This window comes from Sylvia atricapilla, chromosome 4, assembly GCF_009819655.1.
Source record: "Sylvia atricapilla isolate bSylAtr1 chromosome 4, bSylAtr1.pri, whole genome shotgun sequence".
NCBI lineage: Eukaryota > Metazoa > Chordata > Aves > Passeriformes > Sylviidae > Sylvia > Sylvia atricapilla.
Genome location: NC_089143.1, coordinates 37,509,357 through 37,532,085, shown reverse-complemented (window position 1 = coordinate 37,532,085; position 22,729 = coordinate 37,509,357). Strand labels below are relative to the sequence as shown.

The window sequence follows — 22,729 nt, the reverse complement described above, 5'->3', positions numbered from 1 at the left end:
AAGAAGGTTCATTTCTCTGTTTCTCCACAGCCTGTCCGTCTTTACAACATCAAATTAAGAGTAGATGCTATCATGGGACAATCATGTGCTCGACCTCATCAGTTTTCAATTCCTTCATGCTCCATTGAGAAGTACTTTCCAGGTTTTTTTTTTCTGTCAGTTCTATACTTGAAAAACTGCTTTTACTGCTTCAAATTTTTTACAAGATTCTTGTGCCTCTGGTGCAGACTGGGGGGACATCTAATGCCTGGCTCTCCATTACCCTTTGTAATAGGATAACATAGCAAATTATAGAGCTTTAATAAATGGCAATGATGCATCTAAGAGAACATTTCCAGGATCCCAGAATACTTTTGGCTGCATATTAGCCTCTCCAGGCATAATCTTTTTTTACCTGCTTAAAACTTGAAGTTCCTGAAATCTTTGACCACTGGCAAATGAATGAGCTGCTTTTTGTAGCAATGGCACAGCTACACAAGCTCCAGCCTCTTCCCCTGTCAGCTTGGATTCTTTTCAGGCATCTGCATTAATCCCCAAAGACAGACATAAATGAAATATTAAAATTACCTTTTGTCCCCACTTCCTTGCCTGCGTTTGAAGCAGTGTGTGTGCATAAGGGTAGAGTGGGGGCATTTGCTGACAGTACTGTGGAAGAACTGATCAAAGGAATAACATTCATCCACATCCTCAGCTCCATGGCAGATCACAGCCATATCATTAACTGTGTGTCTCATCTGGTTAGCCTAGTTGTGAGAGCTCTGTCTGCTTGATTCAGAGTCACCAGGGGTGGTCTGTGGGACCCTGAAGAGAAGCCAAATCCATCAGAATTCTAGGCAGCAGTATTTTTAGAGACACTGCTAAAAAATCAGGAGAAGGTTATTGTAACTATACTTCCATTTATTCAAAACCTTTGCAACTCAGAAATGTTCTGAACATGACCTTCACTAACTATTCACTCTGATCTAGTGTGTGAACAGTGGCAAGAACAGAAAAGAAAACCACTGAAACTCCAGGTGCCGTTTCCTTGCAGTGCTTTAATACTAACACTTCTCATTTGCCCACCTGAATCAATTTGGTGTTGCGCAAACAAAGCTGGAGCCTGAAGTATTGTTAGAGATCCAGAACAAGCAAAGGTTTCTCTTTTGTGTGGAGTTTATGGTGGTGATTGCAATTCAGCTGTCTTGGTGTTTTTGAAAGTTCCCAACTACTGCAAATATGCACATGGTGCTATACAGTAGCATGTAGCATATTTATCAGAAGGGTTTCTTTTCCTCACTGGTCATTCATAAAACCACCCAAGCTGCAGGGTGTACACCTTAAATACAAAGCTCTTTTGAGTGGGCTGTGATGGCTTTAAATCTACTTTAATCTGCAATAAGTACGTAATGTTTTAGAGTTCTAGAAAACTTAGAACTATAGTAATCCAAATAACTTACACCTGTCACTTTTGACAGCACACTCCAAACTGGTTGGATTTGTGATCTAGGAATCTGCCTTGAAAGGACAAAGTCTTAATTAAAGGACTGTTTTGAAAATAAAGAAGCTGTTTTCAGGCCATGAAAATATGTTGTTTCAAAAGGAATCATTTTTTATCTTTAATGAAATTGAAAATTTCTCCTTGAGTTTGAACTTTGCTTATGATGCTATACTGAGTTTAATTAAACCAGTAGAGCAAAAGTAAGCCCTGGAAGATAATTTTCTGGTTTATATCTCAATGTTTAAAGAGGGGAAAAAAACATTGGGTAGCAATTCTGTTCAGATACTGCCCCCATATGTTCTGAGAGAACTTCCTTGAGGATAGTGATGGAATTTAATGAACTGTTGCTATTCATAGAAACATAGAACCAAATCAAAACTCAGCAAAACCCAGGAAACCTAAAGTTCCTATTATTTGGACAGTTGATATTATTTTGCCTCCAATCTATCTTTATTTCTACATTTAATTTTCAAAGATTATATTTTTCAAGGGATAAGTATGAATACAGACAATACCCATCAATATGAAAAGGTGCTAAAATGACAGAGTTGTTTCAAATCATGTTTAGAGGTTATTTTTGTTTTCTCCAGCATTTGTTGCTTCCTACTAATAGATGGAAGGATTCTTTGCTGCTGTTGAACTCCACGTGTCCAAGATCCCTCCCTCCTCATGTCATGCATGTGGCTCAGCTGAGGTGCTGCTCTCAGCTCTGTTTTCTTGCTGTTGCAGCACTCAGACCTCAATCTTGTGAGACTGTGTAGTAGATTTGTCTCTTTAATATGACTTCCAGCTGTTAATTTGCTCCTCAGTTTTATCCTTCTGAACACTTTTGCCCGGAGGACATTTCCAGAAGCTTTCATTTACTTTTGCTTCAGGATGCTCATTTGTGCTGACCCACCTGCTTAATTTGAGTGCTGTAGATCTCCTCTAACAAAAATTCAGACAAATTTCCCTTGGATCACGAGAGGTAATTATTGGAAGGAGCAGCCTTTTCTTCAGAGACTCCCATCTCTACCCAGCTTGCCTCTTTTTCGTTAATTTTCTAAATATGAAGGAAAATGCTAAAGGGGCCTCAACACCCACATAAGAACTCATTGCTTTTTTTACAGTACAATTTTTTAATGGAGTTTAGCAATGTGGTAAGAAAAATAAGAATGTGTGATGAAATTGCAGTGGAAACATCTATAAACTGAAAGTCAAGCACTTTGAGAGGTTTCTTTGTGACTGACTCTCCACAGCTTTCTGGCTCACTATTTGAAGAATGGGGTTTTATCTTAATATTTCCCAAACAGAAGTGGAGTTTAAACATTGAAGGTGATTATCGAGAGGCTTGGGAGTTAAGTTTAATACAACTTGGCTGCTGCATGTTTCAGCAGCCATAATGGTAATTTGAACTGGTAGTTTACATACTTTTATCTAGGGTAGAAGTTGTTCAGAAAAAGGGACGCTTGAGTTGAAAGATTAACTGCCATAGGCCAATGTCACAGAGACAGGTTTTACTTTCTGAATGTTGATGACTTTATAAACATTGAAATGGGTCATGTTGTTAGAATGGATGAAAGATAAAACAATGCCTTACAGAAATATTAAATGTGAAAGAGTTGGTACATTTAGAAATACATTTTAATATGTTTTAATTACATTTGATTAGAGAATTAAGTATATAATATATTATCTTTTTTTACTTCTTGAGAAATTCAGGAAGACATACCAATATTCATTTCAGCTACTTTTTTCATCTTTTTCTGTGCACAGTATAGAAACTGTCTTTAGGTGGAGCAACTGCTAAATTTTTATTTTTGTCAGTTATTTTCTTAACCTACATCACTTCTTGCCTACATTACTCATCTTCCAGATGGGATGAGCTCATCACATCTGATCAACTCATCTTGATTTCAGTTTGGTTTACTTCTGCATTAACTTTCTCCAAGTAGCCAAGTCTGTCACTTACATTACACAGACATAAATTCTAATTTTCAAGTTTTTTACAACTTTTATCTAGGATTTGTGTCAGCTTCTGCTATTTGCTTTAGGAAGCTTTGATATAGTATCAGGAATCACTGCAGAGAGAACCTGGAGCAGTCACCTGTGAAACAAGGCAACTGAACTTATTCTCCCTCCTGGGGTGCCTCTATGTAGTATCACTAGGGTGAGGGGACACTTCTTGCTTAACAAGACGTTGAAATTCATTATAGAAGATGCAGAAGCCTAGCTCAAAGCTGCATTCAGTAGGTCACCAGTCCTTTCTGGGGCTGCCACTGTGCCAGCAGCAACATGGCCCCTTTCCTCCTTTTCCGTTACATCCCTGATGTCACAAGGTCAGTAGGACCTAGTCCTGATTTCTGCTGCGGGCTGTTTGCCTTAGTTTTGTATAATGTGCCAGTGGGTTTGGCACTGAGGGTCAGTTTGTCTGATGTATCCTGTAGAAGATGGACTCCTCTCTCCAGCCTTCACCTGTCAGTAGTTCAGCGCAGAGCCTTTAATCAGTCTGGGTTATGCAGGGAGGTGCAGAGTGCAATATGTGCCATTCCCTGGGTTCAATTATAATGGCCAAATTCCAGCTGTTTCGGCAGGTGGTTCCTATCAGTGTACCTACTGTGTAATCATCCAGCACAAGTGCTTTCCCATTTTTATTTCCCTCATTTTTTGTTCTGCTGTCAAAGCTTCTCTTCCCTTTTCACAGATCCTTTGGTTCCACTGTATGTATCACTCTTGCAGTGTAATGATCCTAAGCCCTGCTATGCAGTTCACTTGTTTGCAACATACCGCATTTGTTCCTAATGCAAGTAGCTTCATGCTGCTTTGAAGTTCATGTCTCCCCTTCCCTTCCCTTCCCTTCCCTTCCCTTCCCTTCCCTTCCCCTTCCCTTCCCTTCCCTTCCCTTCCCTTCCCTTCCCTTTCCTTTCCTTTCCTTCCCTTCCCTTCCCTTCCCTTCCCTTCCCTTCCCTTTCCCTTCCCTTCCCTTCCCTTCCCTTCCCTTCCCTTCCCTTCCCTTCCCTTCCCTTCCCTTCCCTTCCCTTCCCTTCCCTTCCCTTCCCTTCCCTTCCCCTTAATTCATAGGTAAAATTATCTCCTTCCTCTGCATGTTAATTGTAAGTAGTTATAAAAATCTTTGCTGACTACAGTTTGAGCTATTGCTACACGTTTTTCAGTGCAGTTTTTGGTTTATAAGCTATCATTTCACATTAAGTATTTGCCTGCCTTTTTCTCAGTCTATCCTTTTTTTGCAAAGCAAGTTTTGTAAGGTTTAGGGGGTGGGTTTTGCACTCTAACTTAAATCAAATTCTTGTTCTGTCTCAGCACAGCAATCTTTGACCACTTGGACCATTTTTCAGTCAGCTAGCTTTTACTTCCAATATTGTTCTTTCATGCATATTCAGTGAGTCTGTGCAGTAGTTCTCACATGGAAGGATTTTTACAAATATTTTTTAGTTTAGCAACCTTACCCTTTCAGCTTTTCTGATGTTTTAGGAGGTTTTATCCTTTTAATGTTTTGACAATAAGCACTTTAGAGCTTTCCACTGTAATTACTCACATAATATTATGCTATAATAGCTCAAGGCTGATTGTTTGAGCATCTGAGTAGGACATTTCATGAAAAAATTACTTCTACAAACATAGCTTTGTACTTGACATTTCTATACAGAAGCCACTAAACAAAAGAATGATTCTTCTCCTTTGGGTTCAGTGCAGTTCTTTTGTCAGTGTAAGTGGTCCTATTGATACATAAGAACTTTTCATATCGGCCATGATTGCAAGACTGGACTCTTGTCTTCATATTTTGGAGACAATTTTAAGACTGTTCAGCAGTAGCTGCTTGTGGGGTGGAGTGGAATTCATGCTGTGCCAAGCACTCAGTTTCACACAGCTTATTACTAATTCCACTCTAATGAAAACCAAAAGGCCATCCTGCTTTTCCTCTTCATTACTCTTCCTACAAAGCAACAAATGTCAGAAAATCTTGTGGAATAGGAATTAATGGGGCAACATTACATTCAGTTTCTTCTCTTTTTTTTTTTTTTTTAAGGATATGCGAAAATTGAGTTTGCTACTGTTCCAGTCATTAGGTAGTTTTGTTAATTGCAGTATATGTTCTGAACTTTCACATCTAAAGAACAAGGGGTTTCATTACTCAGTTTTTGTCACTGGAAAAATCTATCGATTAGAATATAATTTGTAAGTATTTGCCAATTACTTTGGAATTTTAAGTCTCTGATTTTATTTTTTTTTTGTCCTCCATCTGATCTACCTGCAGCAATAGTCTCTCTTATAGGCCATTCACTGTACTGAGAGAAATGATTAGGAAAGATATTGTATCCATGAGAATTAGAGAAATCCTGCATTTTCCAAGTGATTTTTGACCCATTTCTTCTGTGAGTAGCAATTTAGTTATAAGCATTTTCTATGTAAATCCTTCTTTATAAAAAGGCATTATGTTGATTATTTAAAACCTGAAGTCAAAAAGGACATGTTGTAATTAGATTTACTTTGGTAGGAAGTGAAAATGTATTGTAGTAGTCAGAGTCCTTGGGGGAAGGTTTCTAATAAAATCTCCATTGAATTTATTTATATGTGGAAATACAGTCAATATTGAAATATGAAATGTCAATAAAAGTAAAAAAGTGTTAGCATTCAGTATATGTTAGAGTGCACAGCCTTGCCAGTTTGGAGTTTTCTCAAAGCTTCTATGTACTTTTAAAAATGTAATCTCTAAAGGAAAATGAAATTAGTCTGTAAGAATCATGAAAATAGGTAGTTTAAATTCTTTTAAGCTACCATATAGAAGTGAAAGAAAGATTATCCGTAATGTTTCTCATTACCATGAATGCAAATGAGGGGATAATTTGCTAACATTCATGCATGGAGATGCACTGGTTGCCTGATGGTGGCAGAGACCACTCAGCTGTTTGCTTGCTATTTTATCATCTCTGCTGCTGGGATAAAAGACAGCACTATAAAAAAGTGTTAAGGCAGAGAAAATATGGCAGAATGTTCCATTAACATGATCTCCTCTTCAATAAACCTCTAACTTATGCATGGATTCCTGAAATGTTACCAGTCCCAAGTTCACTGCCAAATCCTAAACCAGTGACAAAGGGGGAAGTTTTTATTTTCCAGTCAGGACTTCCAGGATGATACCATCTGCTTCCATAGCCCCAAACAAAACACCAGCAGTAATTCAAAACAAAAATGCCCCAGGGTGGAATAATTTTCCCTTGCGGCTTCACTGTTGCAAGACACAGGGCATGGGACCCAGTTTCATGTCATCTCTCTGGTAAGGAAACATTGCCTGGAAGCCATCCAGATCTCCCATGGCTTTGTCTCTTCTTCTCTATCTGACCAGCCATCAGCATGAATGTGTTCCTTCTGACTTCTTGCTCTAAAATTCATAAGACTGGTGTTGATCTGCACTGATGGAATTGCATAGTTGGGTTGGACTTTCTTAAGTGTGCTGTTTCCCTCCAAAGCACAGATGCCTTTGTATTCCACTTCCACCACAACTTCAAGGAATCAGTTGAAGAGCAACAATTGAATCCTGAGAGCTGTCAATGTATTTACTGCATTAGAAACATTGTCTTCTTGGTACTGAAAGAAAAAGGAGAGAAAATGCTTGTTTTCCAGTACAAAATTCCTGCTTATAAATTTACAATATGTTTTTGTCATTATTCTCTAACAATCATTTTAAGTATCTCATTTGTTTTCTGTATTGTCTGTGAAAAAGACTGAGTTAATTGAAGAAAATTCCACATATTTATTAATGGAATAAATGGAAACATTGCAAGCATAACAAATTATGTGCCTGTAAGTCACATTACCACTGTGAGATATACTTGAAGAGTTTAAAGTGCTTAGGAAAGCAGATGTTTTGATCCCAACAGCTTCTCCTCAGCCATCCTCTTGCACCTTTCTGCCTTTCTCTAGCCAGCACCTATGAGACTGAAATGAATTGAAAAATTCTGCTCACTTTCAAAAGCACATTACTTCACATGGAGTACTGAGACTCATTAAGTACTTTGGCAGGTTTCCAAAGTCCCTTTCTTTGTCTGTTTCTTAGCAACAAACAGAACTTTGGGGGGGGGCTGTCGGTTTTTGGGCTTGGTTTTTTGGGATTTTTTTTTAAACGGAGTTTGTGCACGGCTGTCTATCATTCTCTAGATCTACCGCATTGCCTGTTTCTCATCTAGAGCCCCTTCTTGGATGAATAAAGGTAAATACTGTTTGGTTACATTACTCTTCATATATGCCTTTCACAGCTTCACAATTCAAACAGCATTCATACAAATGTACCCAGAGGCACACACACACACACACAATCCAAACATCTTCATTATTGTTTGTTTTGTTTTATTCATCCTTCAGGTCTCCTGTAATGGCTGGAGGTCTATTTGCCGTTAACCGGAAATGGTTTTGGGAGCTGGGAGGTTATGATCCAGGATTAGAAATATGGGGAGGAGAGCAGTATGAAATCTCCTTTAAGGTAAGTCATCAAGCCTCCTCATAGAATACTTCCATCCTGCTGTTACCACGATGCTTTCATTCATCTGGGCTTCTGTCTTTTAACTAAATTAATTTAATACAATACTTCTTTTCATTAGGAATTTCTACAGTGGCATAAACACTTGCTCCAGAAGCCATACAAAAATCACAGATTGCAGCTCCCTCTGAAAACATGGTAGCTTACCACTGTCAAAGAATGAAGTTCCACCTTTTTCCTTTTATCAAGTCTTCTCCACTTACCTTCACTCACATGCTGTGTTTGTGCTCGTGTCAGGCTCAGTTCAACAAGCCAACAGAATCTTGTTCAACAATCCAGCAAAAAAGAAAATGGAATAATATTTCTGTCCGGATCAACAAGTTTAATCATCTCTGGGGATAGGGTCTCCTGGAGTCAGCTCAAGAAATTGGGTGGAAATAGAGAAAGTCATAGGGAGAAAGACTCCTTTCAACAGCAGTGGATCACTAGAACAGCTCAGCTGTTCCAAAAAGATTTTTTTTAATTGCATATAAATTATTGTAATGACATATGGGGAGTTTTCAAGTGTTTAAGTTATGTACAACCAGCCATGTTATAGTATCCCCTCATATCCTGTATGTGGACATGTGTATTGAAATCAGCTACTTGGCATTTACGTGTAGAGCTGAAAGTCTTACTACTTTCTACATATGAAACAGGACATTTGAATTAGTTTGCTGAGGACTAACATGTCTAATTTTGAAAACTGAGTTTATTTTCCAGTACACCCAAGGACATAAAAATTTTACCTCATGGTCTCTACATGCAAAGTTTTTCAAGGACTTGATAGAGTTTCATGACTTAAATGATTTGAGTCAAACATATTTGGATAAAGCTTGGAACTGAAATTGCAATTCAAATTCAGCTCCAGGATCTTTCCAGCCTACTTCCAGACTCTGTCAGTGTAAAGCTCTTTAAATAAATTTAGCATGTCAGCCATGACTAATATCAGGTATCTTGCTGAATCTGAGTTTCAGCTACAATTAAAACAGTGCTGACGCCATTCTGTTGAATGAAATGTACAGTGTTACAGGCTGTCTTTACAGGAGTTCCAAGAACTGCAGAATGTTTTGCATTAAGTGGCTTACTCTCATGTTTCTCCAAATCATTTTTATGCCTCAGCAAAATAAAACAGGAAGGCAGGGGAAACTCAATAGCTAGACCATATGTTTAGAATATATTGATTTACCTCCTGTTCATTTAGATTGTTTCAGAGGCAAGTATAAGTAGTTACTTGTAGCTGTCACAATGGTGTCTGACAGATTACCCATGATTTTATTATCCTATTTCAAATATTCCTTTTATTCATCTTCACAAGGAACATACTTGTTGTTCTCTCCAGACTCTGTATAGAAACCATGGTAACACAACTGGAAATTGAGACACAAGATTGTCCCAGTGTGTTTTGTTCAAGTGAAAGGATTTATTTTTTTTTCTTGGAGGCAGCTGTGTCACACTGGGTCTCATTTCAGTCATATCTCTGGATCAATCTCATTCGTATGTAATGATCTTAGGGTCCTTGTCCTTTCCTACTGGTGTTAAAAGCAGAAAAATATAATTTTTAGAAATGACTGCCAGATAGGAGTAAATTCGTGTTGGAAGAATTTAAGACACACAAATTTTAAAAAGAGTTTTGCAGTTTGGTTTGAAGTAACAAAAAATAGGAGAAAAATCACAGAGGTGGAGGAGAGAGACAGAAAGGATTGGAGTTTATTATGTCAGAATCACTACTATCAGCTTGGAAAAGATTTCTGCTTCAGCAAGTTTTACTGTAGCTATAGATTCAGTCATCTTAAAACTTATTCAAATGAGGACTAATTAGCCAGACAGTTGAATTTACCAAATCTGTTCACAAAACTTGGTAAGATGATGGACTTCCAAACTGTTCCAAAGTCAGTGAAAGTCAGTGAAAAAGCCAGACAACCAGGTTTGTTCAGCTTTCTTGGCTTCATTTGAGTGAATCTAGAGATGACAATTTACTCTTTGGCCTGTGGAAGGGTTGTCAGACACGTACCCTGTGTTGATGCTACATCTCACATTGATTTGCTTGGCAAATAATTATTTGGAGTACTCTGAATGGTGACGCAGCCACAAACTGTCTCAAAATATGACCTCTTCATTAAATAGTTTCTTAGATTAAGTTTTACATAAGAAAGTGTTCCAGATTTTATTTCTTGGCAACATCAGGATCATTTTTTTTTTAATTAAAAAGGTGTATGACATCTTCCTGACAGTACTCTTTGGTGTGTACTAGACTTGTGAAAGCTGGCAAAGCACTGGAGCTCACCTGATTAATGGTATCTCTTCACAATAACAAGGAAAGCTACGATTTGGGGAATCCTAAATTTAAATCTGTTAGGCACAGTTTATGTAGTAATCACCACAACACAGAATACGAAAAGATAGTAATGTCTTGTGTTTCCTGAAGACCCTTGTAGTTAATCTTGGCTGTGTGCCAGGTGCCCAGTGAAGCTGCTCTAACACTCCCTCCTCATGTGGGTAAGGGAAAGGAAAGACAACAAAAGGCTTGTGGTTCAAGATAAGGAGAGGGAGAGAGATCACTCACCAGTTACCATCATGGGCAAAGATGACCTGACTGGGGAAAAAATATTTTATTACCAATCAAATCAGAGTAGGGCAATGAAAAATAAACACAAATTGTAAGACACCTTCCCCCCCACACCCACCCGCTCCCTTCTTTTCAAGCTCAACTTCACTTCCTATTTTCTCTTCCTCACTCTCAGCGGAACAGGAAATGTTCCTGTTCTCAACCACAGGGGGATGTGGTCAGTTCTTCGTATGTTGTCTCTGCTGCTGCTTCCTCCTCATACTCCTCACCTGCTCCAGCAAAAAGTCCTCCAGGGGCAGCAGGTGGAGCTTTGTGATCTCTCCTCCACCATGAGCCATTCAGGGGCTGCAGGGACACAGCTTCCTCACCATGGTTTTCACCACAGGCTGCAAGGGAAGTCCTCCAGCACTTGGGGCACCTCCTCCCCCTCCTTCTTCCCTGACTTTGATGTCTGCATAACTAGTGCTCTCACATATTATCACTTTTCTCTCTGGCTAAAGTTGCACAGTAACTTTTTCCTCTTCTTAAATCTGTTATCCCAGAGGCGCTGCTGCTGTTGCTGAATTGCTGATGGCCTTGGACAGGGGCATGTCCTGGAGCCAGCTGCCCTTGGGCTGTTGAACCTAAGGGAAGCTTCTGGCAGCTTCTCACAGAAGCCACCCCAATTGCCCCCCTGCTACCAAAACCTGGCCATGCAAACCCAGTGCAATCCTTTGCACTAGACATTCCTTAGGCATTGTAAATCATACCTTAACAAAAATGCTAATGGTGATTCCCTAGCCTCTTGAAGGTAGTCATCTGTATCTACAGTTGTTTTATCCTTACCCATGCCAATACATCCCTCCAAATTCTCTTCATCCCTGTTTTCCAAAACCTCCAAGTTCATTAATACCTTTCTTTATCATCATTATCATCATAATCATTATTCCCTCCACAGTTGTCAATTTTGGCAGGAGATAGGGAGTGGAGGAGCATTACCACTTGTCAGCGCAGTTGTAATCTATATGAAGGACTGACAAATGTGGAATACTGCCAGTTTTGTCAGAATTTTAGAGGTGCTGGTGAGTATTGTTGAAATACCCACAGTCATCAGTGGTTTACATGGTACAGTTATAGTATTTCCTGACAGGAAATCCCACTGCACCTCCAGTAAATGGTTTTGCAATTTGCGAACCCATTGACTGTAGATTTGCAGTCAGTGATCCTATTTTTCAATTTTTTTTCATTTAGATGGACATTCTCACTGCATGTAAAAGTTCACAGGAAAATATTGTTCTTTCTCCTTTTTTACAACTGCCAAATCTGTTATTTTGGCTTATATTTCAAGAAGAGTGACTGAAAAATCCCATAAAGTTTTTATATTCTTATTTTCTACAACTTTTTCAGCCCCACTGTTGTAACGCCTTTCTCCTGTTTGTAGTCCATCTCTCTTGCACAATATGAAGAGCACCAAGTTGTCACCTTTGCATGAAATACTTTATATTCTTCTTCCATGAGTTTACTGTTTGTATTTTCCCTTCATTTCAAAGTCTTTCACTGTTGTATTTTGTTACTGACTCTCAGCAGCAGTATATTTCTCAATTAGTTTTGAAGCTTCATCCAAAGTCCATTCAGTACCCTCTAAATCCTTTGCATAATTTGCTGTATGTTTTTGTTCCTTTTCCCCAGTGACACATCCTCCACTGGTCAAAAATCATTAGTCTCTTACTGCAGTAATTATGACTGCAGTGTAGCATATAGATTGGAATCTCAGTCTCGCATGCACAGTATTTACATTTTCCAGGTAGTTTCCAGGCTGGATCACTCATAAACCATAGAGATAAGGTGGGGGAACCAGAAGAGAAGGCAAAATTCAATTTAAAAGACAAAGAAGTTATGTGAAAAGAGAGTGATTCACCCAAAATCCCTCAAGAGCTGTAGAACCAAACAAGCTGTAGGAGCCAAAAAAATACATCTGTGGCATCTAATCTCTTGTCAGGAACAAAACCCCATAACCACAGCTTAATTTCTTTTAAAGCTTGTGTTAATGCCTGCTTTTTGCTTTCAACCATCCCTATAAAATGTTTTGCAACAGTCTGTTAGAAGGAGCCATATAAAGATAAAAAAATTGTGAGATAGTCTCTAGGTGAGACATAAACTACTCTTTTGATCTTTCCAAGCTGGAATTGCATTATTTTGGTTTCATCTTTGTTTTTTATACCTCAGCTGCAGACCAGATTCATTGCTTTTGTAAGAAGGAGACATTAATGATCCTTAGAGTTTCATTGCTTCTGATGTAATTTTGTCAAATGTCCCACACCCCCTGAATTTCTTTCATGGTATACTGGAGGTCTGTAATACTTAACACAGAAGTCATTCTTCAATTTCTCGTATTTAGTGCATGTGACATAAAAATGCACATTTTAAAGACAAAGTTGCCAGAATTGATCTTCTCAGAAAAATATAAAAAATGCTTTTAATACCATTCTGAAGCTGAAAGATAAACAGGAACAGATGCTAAATGTCCTTCAAGGCAGCCCAAGATTCATTTCAATTACCCTGCACAGCATACCTCAGATGCAGCACAGCATTTTCAGGTTTTATATCTATCAAATATAACCCTAACACAGTGTTATTTCCTCCCACTTGTTACTGCCTCAGCATATCTGACTGGGGTTTCTTTTTTTTTATTTTATTTTAACTATTATCCTACTGGTTTAGAAGAAATGCAATATATGTCTGCCGCAGCTCTCATTGCTCAGTTCAAGTACTACTGGCCAATACATACATATATATATGTGTGTGTGTGTGTGTGTGTGTGTGTGTGTAGATATATATATATATATATAATTTCTGCTTTCTTGTCTTTTCAATTTGTGCTGGGGCTGACCTTTGGGTCACATTGCTATGCTGTCCATTCTTCAAAGGCTAAGAAGCCTTGACTAATCATGGTAATAATTTGTCCAGGCTTTGAAATGACACCTCCATTTAGAAAACAAGAACAAATAGTAAACACAGGTCTGTGCTTTCACTGGTGCACCAGGTTGTTGGAAGACAGCCACAGAGAGGAAATTCCCACTTTAAAAAAGTACAAATGATGTGAAATACAAAGGAAATATTGTTAGAAAAGTGAATACCATTATTTTAACACTCTTGCTTTTATGGTATTTTACTGTGTTTATGCATGTTTTCCAGTGAATTAGCTGCCATGACATGAAACAGGTGAAGATTTCAAGGTTTATTTAAGAGGCAGATTTTACAAAATGGGAGTTTTTTAAGAAAATGATCCTCATGTCTTCATGGCATGACCACAAACAAGATTGCTCTGGGTGGTAATAATCTATTTTGGCATGGAGGCAGAGCATTCATTTGGGTCTCCATTCCAAATCCACCAGAGAACTTCCTCCCTGAGAAGAACTGTGCTCACTAGGAGAGTAGATGTCACATCCAGAGGCTCCTGTGACTTAGTCAATTCTGTAATGGGAGGTAGTAAAGCTGCAGCTTCCCCAGTAGCTCTCAACTCTACCTGACTGCACATCGGTGTCCGTGGAATTTAAGGAAAAGCCACTTTCACTGGTTTCAAGCCTTCCTTAGACATCTACATTAGTAAATTACATTAATAATAATTACATTAGTAAATTATTTAGGTTTGCTCTGTGATGAGGTTCGATCCTCAAACATTTCATTATTGGGTCTCAGTTGGATGCTGTGGCTAACTGCTAAGGGACTGTAAGGGCTGATACACAAATGATCCATTTGTGTATCAGCTACCTAAATCACTTTATAATTCAAACCTTCACTCTAATTCCTATTTTCTCCATTCACAGTATGAATAGCACAGTCAGTCAGGGGCTGAATTCCAGGACCAGGTAGATATACCCACTATAACACAAACAGGCAGGCACAACGAAAGTGGCTGAACTTAAAGTTCTTTCCAACCCAAACATTTCTATTTCTATTTCATAATATTCTTTTGAACATACTCTGCCTTTGCACAGTGAGATTCTGGGTGGGAGAGTCTGCCACATTACCATATCCCAGTTACCAGAATGCCAAGAAGGCCATCATGACTGTGGGACAGGTCAGCACAGAATGATGTGTTATTTTCACATATGCGTTGGTTCAACTTCTTTCTTTGCCTCATTTGTTTCCAGGAATCATTCTTTCATTTGTTTTCTGTTTGCTTTCCAGGTGTGGATGTGTGGAGGTGGCATGTATGATGTTCCATGCTCTCGAGTTGGACACATCTACAGAAAGTATGTCCCATATAAAGTCCCTTCTGGAACCAGCCTGGCGCGGGTGAGTATTTGGGTCTTGCTGTTTCTCTTTTTCATTCATTATCAGTCTCTTCATTCCTTGTGAACCAGTTTCCAGTAAACTATCAAAATGGAAAATGAATGTTTCTTTATTTTTCTGAAATGGGATGTGCAATTACTGCAGTTATTCTGCCTTTCAGAGATAAGATTGCCAAGAATAAAATGGAAGCTTAAAATTACAGGGTTGGACGTCTCGGCACAGAGGCACGTTTCATGCTGATTCAAAAGAACCTAGGAATAACCTAAAGCTTGCAGTTCTCAAATTGCGCAGTGTTGTCAGTCCTAGTTTTTCTAAGCAGGACCAATTTAAATGCACATTTTCTTATCAGTCAGCAGAACAGGCAGATTCTCATGGAAGGGATGTTTTCTGAGGCAAAAGGACTGAGTAACAATTATTTGAGCGACTGTCTGATTATTGTGTAAAATCTGGTTGTGGAATACAGCCAGCTTGGAGCTGTGAGAGTGAGAAATTACAAGACCTCTAGACATTTCTCAAAGGCAACTGAACACATTCATATCCATGAGGGGCTTTTTGCTCAAGAGAAAATGTCCTGTAACTTTCTGGAGATGTTCACAGGATGTCAAAAGATGGGAGATGAAGGGCACAGATGTAGCTTCCAGGAAGATATTAGTATTTATTCATGCTTGAGTTTAATCTTTTCTAGTTTAGAGGATTTTTTTTTTTTTAATAAAATGGCATTAATATTAAAGTCTGCATATTGCCATAGGGTAATATTTTATGAATCATAGTTTTTTCTTAATAATGAGAATATGGTATGAATAAAAGAATTAACTTTTGCTTTAAGGGAGAGACATCCTTGGTTTCGGCAAGGACCAGGCTTGCCGTACTAACAGCAGCAGAAAAAGGCAGCTGCCTGTGCTGCCTACCTAACAGCTGGCTAGACAGAAAGAAATTTGCCTTAACAGGGCATCAGTGTAGACACTGTGACACACAATTCAGTAATGGGATTAGTGGTGGGGGCAAAAACTATGTTGACTAAATTGTGAGATTAATATCTTCCCCAAGTATAGCTCTGTGTCCTATCAGAGTTGCCCCATCCAGATTTTCAGACTGTCTGAATGAAACCGCTTCATTTATGATATTTCCTGCAAAAAAAATACGCACAACTGAAAATACGAAATTCAAACCTTAGTCTCTGTTTTCTTCTGTTACAGCACAAAGTATCTCATTACAGAATATGCTGTCTCATGCACTACCTATAGGAGCAAAATACAGTCATTCTATTTATACTACTGGCATCTTGCACAGTTCCGCACTTAACTGGTTTTCATGGTGTCACTGTGAATGCCTACAACCATCAGGTAGCCACAGCCTGCAGCCTCCCTGTACTATTTATTTTAGCTTAATTTCAATAGACCACTCATGAACTATTACTGAAAAACAATTCCAGTTATAAAACTCTGCCCATGCACAGACTGATTGCCCTATAACTTGTGGGAAAAGATCTAGTGGTGGGTCGTACCCTTCCATTCAAAAAATGGATAGTTTTTTCTGTGTTGTGGCAGTCCAAAACATGATGTTTAGGTAAATTCTGACATACAGTTATCACTAAAAGAAACTTGGAATTGTCAGATTCACAGCTTCTTTCAGTACAGTGTTCTTTGCATTGCATCAAGGCTGATAAGAGCACAAGAGCATCTGTATGTTTTGGGCTATTTGAATAACTAACCAAGGAAGAGAATTTTGTCCTTGACCCATCATATTGTGTGTAGTTTTAAATCTAAAATTACTGTATTTTGCTCATCGTAGCCAGAAAAAGAAAATCAAGGCTAGATTAATCTTCTCCCAAATGGAGCTGTTAGCCAAAAAATATTGTGTTATAGGCAACTATTTACAGGAGTGGCCTGGGTATTTCAACTGTCTTTTGCTTTATCCTCCAAATGTTATATTATCCAATGATTATAATCTATGCCTTATGTGTTTTTTGTCTAAAACTTCCTCCTAGTTCAAATATATAATGAATAACACACTCAAGAATATCTGGAAATATTACCCCACTGCCAAAAGCAGTGCTTTTCACTACTAAGTAGTTTCCAGAAAGGTTTTTACTAAATCTTTTTACACCTTCTGCTGTTTAAAGGAGCATGCCGTAGAGGCAGTTCACAAAGGAATGAGCCCTAGAAAGCCCAACCCTGATTCGATGAGTGATTGCAAGAGGCCTTTGTTAAGCAGGAGGGAATTTCCCCTTGTTCAGATGCTGCATGAAAGGTTGACAATTTTTCCCATCCTATTCCCCAGCACCAGCACAAGGGAAATGGCAACTGGAATTAGGAAGAGAACATAACTTCCAGACAAATTCAGGTATAGCCCACATCATGCCATGGGTTTCCTTTCAAGCTGTTTCAACTTATGCTTACTCTTAAAACATAATCTTTAATGTGAGCATTTTACCTCCCCTGGGGATTTCACATCTCTATCTTTTAGCAGTGAGTTTCAACACACAGTCTCAGCCAACTATGTAACACTTGACCAATCTCAGTATCTGTTTAGAGAGCTGTAACCCAGCATGAGGGTCATGTATGCCTTCAGAAATCAGAGACCTGTCAAAAACTTTGTTGCACTTTCCTACCACTAAATAATCATTATTGTAGCACACACAATAATAGGGATCGTGGCATCAATTTTCTATCTTATCTGTCACTCAAGATCTGGAAAATGCATGCATATTGTTTGCTGCCACATCCCATATAAATGGAAAAGCATACACATATAAAACGGTTAGTAATATTGTTTGGTGGTGCAGAGCAAAATTTAAGGAAGCCATAAACATGCATAGTAGATTTATAAACAGATTCTGACAATCAAATGTAGATAAAAGGACTGAATATTTTTTGTCTGAAGATGTCTTAAGATATTGCTGCTTGCTGAAAACAGTCAGTGTTAAATGTGCAGGCAATTGCAAATAAAGAAATATTAATAGGCATGCAGATGTCAACACTGATTCCACTTTATAACCTGGAAGCACCACATAATTATTCATTCCTTCCAAACCTGTCAATCTCTGCACAAAACTGCAGTAAATAATAACTAATTTTGCCTGTTTGTTTTAGGTAAGGCATGTTTTGAAAGCAAACTCCAAAATCCTTAAAACTGCTGAATTGTTTTACTGGATTATTTTAGTTGCTAATTTTATTTCTGATTGTTGCTTCTCTTTTAACAATTCTATATAAGCCATTTTACTCTTAGCCAGTTACCTATGAAATGATACTTAAGAATATTCTTAGCATTTTCTTCTAGGTGTATCTCAATTTATTATGTATTTTCTTTAGTTCTCTATTTGTGGTTCTATAAAAGCTGTAAGAAATATATCAATAAAATCTCCCTGTTCCATAGGATGTGCAGAGATAAACTAAGTTTCAAAATATATCTACAGAAATTATTTTTCTTGCAGGTATTTTACACAGCTTTTTAGGATTAACCACAGAATATTAGCACATTAGACCTTTTTAAAGGGAAGAGCAATCCCACTGAAATTCAAATTGGATGCTAACCCAGCAGGGTGGTGAATCCTAACCTTAAGTTGAATTCCTCCCTGCCTGCCAGGACATGGCATCCCACAGCACAGTGATCATCTGGCACATCAGACACAAGCACAATGACATTTCTCTCATGACGTGGTGTCGCTGAATTGGAACTTGCATGAGTTTAGGTTCAGGAATTCAACTGGTAAAGATGGGCTGATTCCCACCTGAAGCATTGTCTCAGCCTTTTTGTGTGGCTTCAAAAGGGATCTTCAAAGAAAATTATTGTATCTATATCATCTGCTGCTCTGGCCCCATTTGCAATTTTGCCAGAGCTGCCTCTAATATAATTTCTGTTTTGGTCTATTTTTTTTTCCATCTGCAAACAGTATTTGGGAGTTTCTTAAAGTTGTCCATGAACATTTCATACTGTTTTTCCAGGCAGATTAAAGAATCAGGACAATCAGTTAGGTGATGACTACATTTTCTCTTGACTGGAGCGTGAATGGATAGATGTGGCATGCTGTTCAGGGAGCACTGCTGGAACTTTTGCAATCATCTTTGTAGCACAAAAGACTGCAGCAAAAAGTCAGTTATGATTCAGCAACCACAGTAAGCAGGTGCTACATCAGCTTAGAACAGGTACATTATTTAAGAATCAAGCAAGATTCACCTTCTTAGAACAGCACTGCTAAAATATATGAGAACTACAATACAGCTGCTAAGTTTCCATTGTAATATTTTCATTAAGCAATTTATAAATTCATCATTAAAATTAATTAAGCTAAGATCTCAGAGTACTTTCTAACAAAAATATTTAAATTATCATCCTTTATTTTGACAAGGCTTTTGACACTGTCTCACACAATATCCTCATAGGCAAACTCAAGGAGAGTTGGTTAGATGGGTGGATAGAGGGCTGGCTCTATGAGGAGGAATGGTAGGCCCCAGAGGGTTGGAATCAGTGGTGCAGGATCTAGTTGGAGACCTATCACTGTCACTGGGCCCAGTATTATGTAACTTACTAATTCAGAATTACTTGAATGAAGGGGCAGATGCCTCCTCAGCAAGTTCACTGATGACACAAAGGTGCAGGGATGGGCTATGGTCTGTATGGGTGTGTAACACAAGCATGGCAGTAGCCAGCAAATTTGTGGAGATGTTCTTGTAGTGTCATTCTGTGTTCCACAGCTCCCTTACAGCCACAGAGCTGGGGGCAGGTAGCATCCTCACTAGGACTGCTAACATCTCTGCCTCCAAATTCTGCGGGTTGGCCTCATGTGAGCCAGAGATGTAGATTTTCCATTGCATGGATTTTAAAATTAATATTTCTGTGTACCTGATGGAGATGCAAGCTTTTATAGAGAGACTGAAATCCTGTTTGTTTTCAGATCATGTCTCAGGAATTTCAGTTCTATGTATTTGCAGACTACTGGCTGAAAATAAATAGGCTCTTGCCTCTCTGCCAGCTGTGTTAACTCATAGATTTATTTATATACCACACCAGCTTTGTCACCTAGTTAGAATACTGTCTTCCATGCAGACACATTTCTTTTATGCCTGCAGACATCTCTTTATTTGGTTGAGTTTTGCTGATTTTTGGGTTTTTTTACATAAATATTTCTGATACGAAAATCAGCTAAGTTTTAAACACAGTTATGTGAAAAGAACCAAAATAAGATACCCAAGAATGGGGAATATTGACAAACAGTACCACTGTGTAAATTAAAAGGGAGTTAGGGGAGAAGGGGAAAGGTATGAAATCCCCTCATTGAGGCTTAACTGATGTGGGCAGGTTGAAGATTTGAAACCTGAACATCACAAGACTGTGATTAGTGTCCAGGAAATATTTGATTGTTTTTCTGCTGCAGAAATAGACAGAAATGGTAACCTTTGTCTTCTGACACTGATGGGAAGACCTTTGCACAAAACTGAGGGTATCGTTTTTCTCCTTGTGGGTGTTCTGGAGTTTTGTACCCTGCTGCTTCTGGCATATTAATCCATACTTGTTGGATAAGCTCCTCCAGTCATACTTTGTTCTCTTCTCTGTGATGATTCATTATAGCATTATGCTACCCATATTCCAGAGGAACATAGTATTGTCTTGACTGGATCAATCCCTATGCACTTTTTAAATACATTTTGTGTAAAACAAACTGTATATTATATTATTTCCAGCCAAATTAAATACAACTGCTTTTAGAAGTAAACAGAGCACCCATTTTGAAGTAGCAACAATATTATGCTTCACGAAACAAAAATAGAAAAATTTAAATTAGTAAGATGATGTAGGTGAGGTGAGAATAATCCCACTAGAATTTTGCTAGAAAGAAAAAGAGATTGATTAATATCAGTTGTTACCGAGATTGTTGTGTTATTCCTGTCAAGTAAACAGTAATATTCTCTCTGACATTTCGCAACCAAAATACAGTCGTGCCTCAGACGTGCTGTGGTGATTTGTATTTGATTGGTGTAATTGAAAGTGATTTTGTTCTCCTGGCTCGTGTGACAAATATCATCTGGTGACATCCAGCTTCCTGGAAAATGTTCAGACTAAATGCAGGACAATAGGATCTCATTACATGTTTCAAATGTTCCGATTGTAGTTTAATATTGACAGAAGTAAAGTCTGTTGATTGAGATCAGGGTCAGTTTCGTGCACTGAGATAGACACAAAAGAAGAAAAGACCGGTTATGCAGGTGAAATGAAACAAACAATAGAACCATTGTGCTCATTTAGTGACACCAGATAAAAATCTTTAGAACATCTGGAGAAACTAAGAACAGGAATTATATTGTTCAATTAGTCCAACTGCTGCATCTAAAATGTTAACTGGAAAAGATGCACCGAGAGGATGGAGGTGTGCTGGCTCGCAGTATAGCTCAGGAGCTCTCTAACGAGTGCTGTCATCTCAAGCCAGCACACCAGCCACAGTGACAAAATGAGGAACTACCCCTCTCATATGAGAGACTAATCCAGTTAAACTTTGCTTGAAGCTAATATTTATGGACCTGTCCTTTGACATATCCCTGTCTTACCCTGCTGTTCCATTCTCATGGCCAGTGTGTGTTTTCTTCTCACTGAGTAATAGAACCTCTCTTGAAAATGACAGGTGATTTTACACACTTAGAAAAGGGACACTCATTTGGTTACAGAGATGTATCTGTCCTACTCACTGAACAAAATGGCCCATGAAAAATTTTCTGTTTTCAAGTGCAGAAGTCCTCATTTGTCTCTCTTGTTCACCAGTCAAGTTGATTTAAACTCATTTATTGAAATCTGCTCTGCTGGCTTTGGCTGGGATAGAGTTAATTTTCTTGAGAGTAGTTAGTATGGGGCTGTGTTTTGGATTAGTGCTGGAAACTGTTATCAATGTAGAGATGTTTTCCTTATTTCTGAGCAGGGCTTGCACTGGGTCAAAGCCTTTTCTGCACCTCACACCACCCCCCCAGCATGCAGGGAAGAGATACAGCCAGGACAGCTGATCCCAACTGACCACAGGGATATTCCAGACCATATGGAATCATGCTTAGTATATAAAGCTGAGGAAGAAGGGAAGGTGTTTAGAGTTTTGGTATTTTTCCTCCCAAGTCACCATTAGGTGTGATGGAGCTCAGCTTTCCTGGAGATGGCTGAATGCCTGACTGCCCAAAGGAAGTGGAGAATGGCTTTGCTTGTATGCACAGTTTTTCCTTTCCCTGGTAAATTGTCTTTATCTCAACTCTTGAGTTCTCTCACTTTCACTCTTGAGATTCACTCTCCCACCCCTTTAAGGGGGACTAAGTGCCTGTGTGGTGCTTTCTTGTCAGCTGAGGTTAAACCATGACATCCCTCTATCAGTGACATTGTAACTTACTGTCTTGTAGGCTATTGTTGAGTAAAAATACAAAGCAAAATCACAGTCTTAAATGTGTGAGTTCATATAAACTTAAATAAAACTTGTCTAAATGTAAGACCAGTGATAAAGAACTTATCAGAGGGTAAAATTGTAACAGTGATGAAAATTATATCAAGAATGCGTAAATGAACAACTGACGATAGCTGATGACTCAGCATGGTTGCTGTCACTGTTGTGTTCATCTCACAGTTTCTTTGTGACTGTTGTTACAACCTAGCATATAGAAATATTCATCTACTGAAATACCACTGGGCCTTACTTATTCTCATACAGAAATTTTTCACTGAAAATGACAAAAGAGAGAACAAATTGTCATTGGTCTTCTTGGACAGGTCCTGAAAAGGTGCTCAGATATCCACTTAGAGTCCCTATGGCTTCTTTACTTTGTGTATCAATTCATATAACTAATTAATTATTAATTGAACTTCATTTAATTGTTTTATTTAATTTTTTCCTTTTTTTTTCTTTTTTTTTTCTTTTTTTTTTTTTTTT

At 38.4% G+C, this 22,729-nt stretch overlaps 1 protein-coding gene across 1 annotated transcript in view; it reads left to right on the top strand.

The window, feature by feature from the left end:
• The window catches only part of GALNTL6 (polypeptide N-acetylgalactosaminyltransferase like 6), a 431,613-nt gene that overhangs the window by 384,316 nt on the left and 24,568 nt on the right, over nt 1–22,729 (top strand). Inside the window, exons 7-8 of the mRNA XM_066317598.1 lie at nt 7,838–7,955; nt 14,731–14,838. Coding sequence (XP_066173695.1) covers nt 7,838–7,955; nt 14,731–14,838 — 226 coding nt within the window. The remainder of the gene's footprint in view (nt 1–7,837; nt 7,956–14,730; nt 14,839–22,729) is intronic.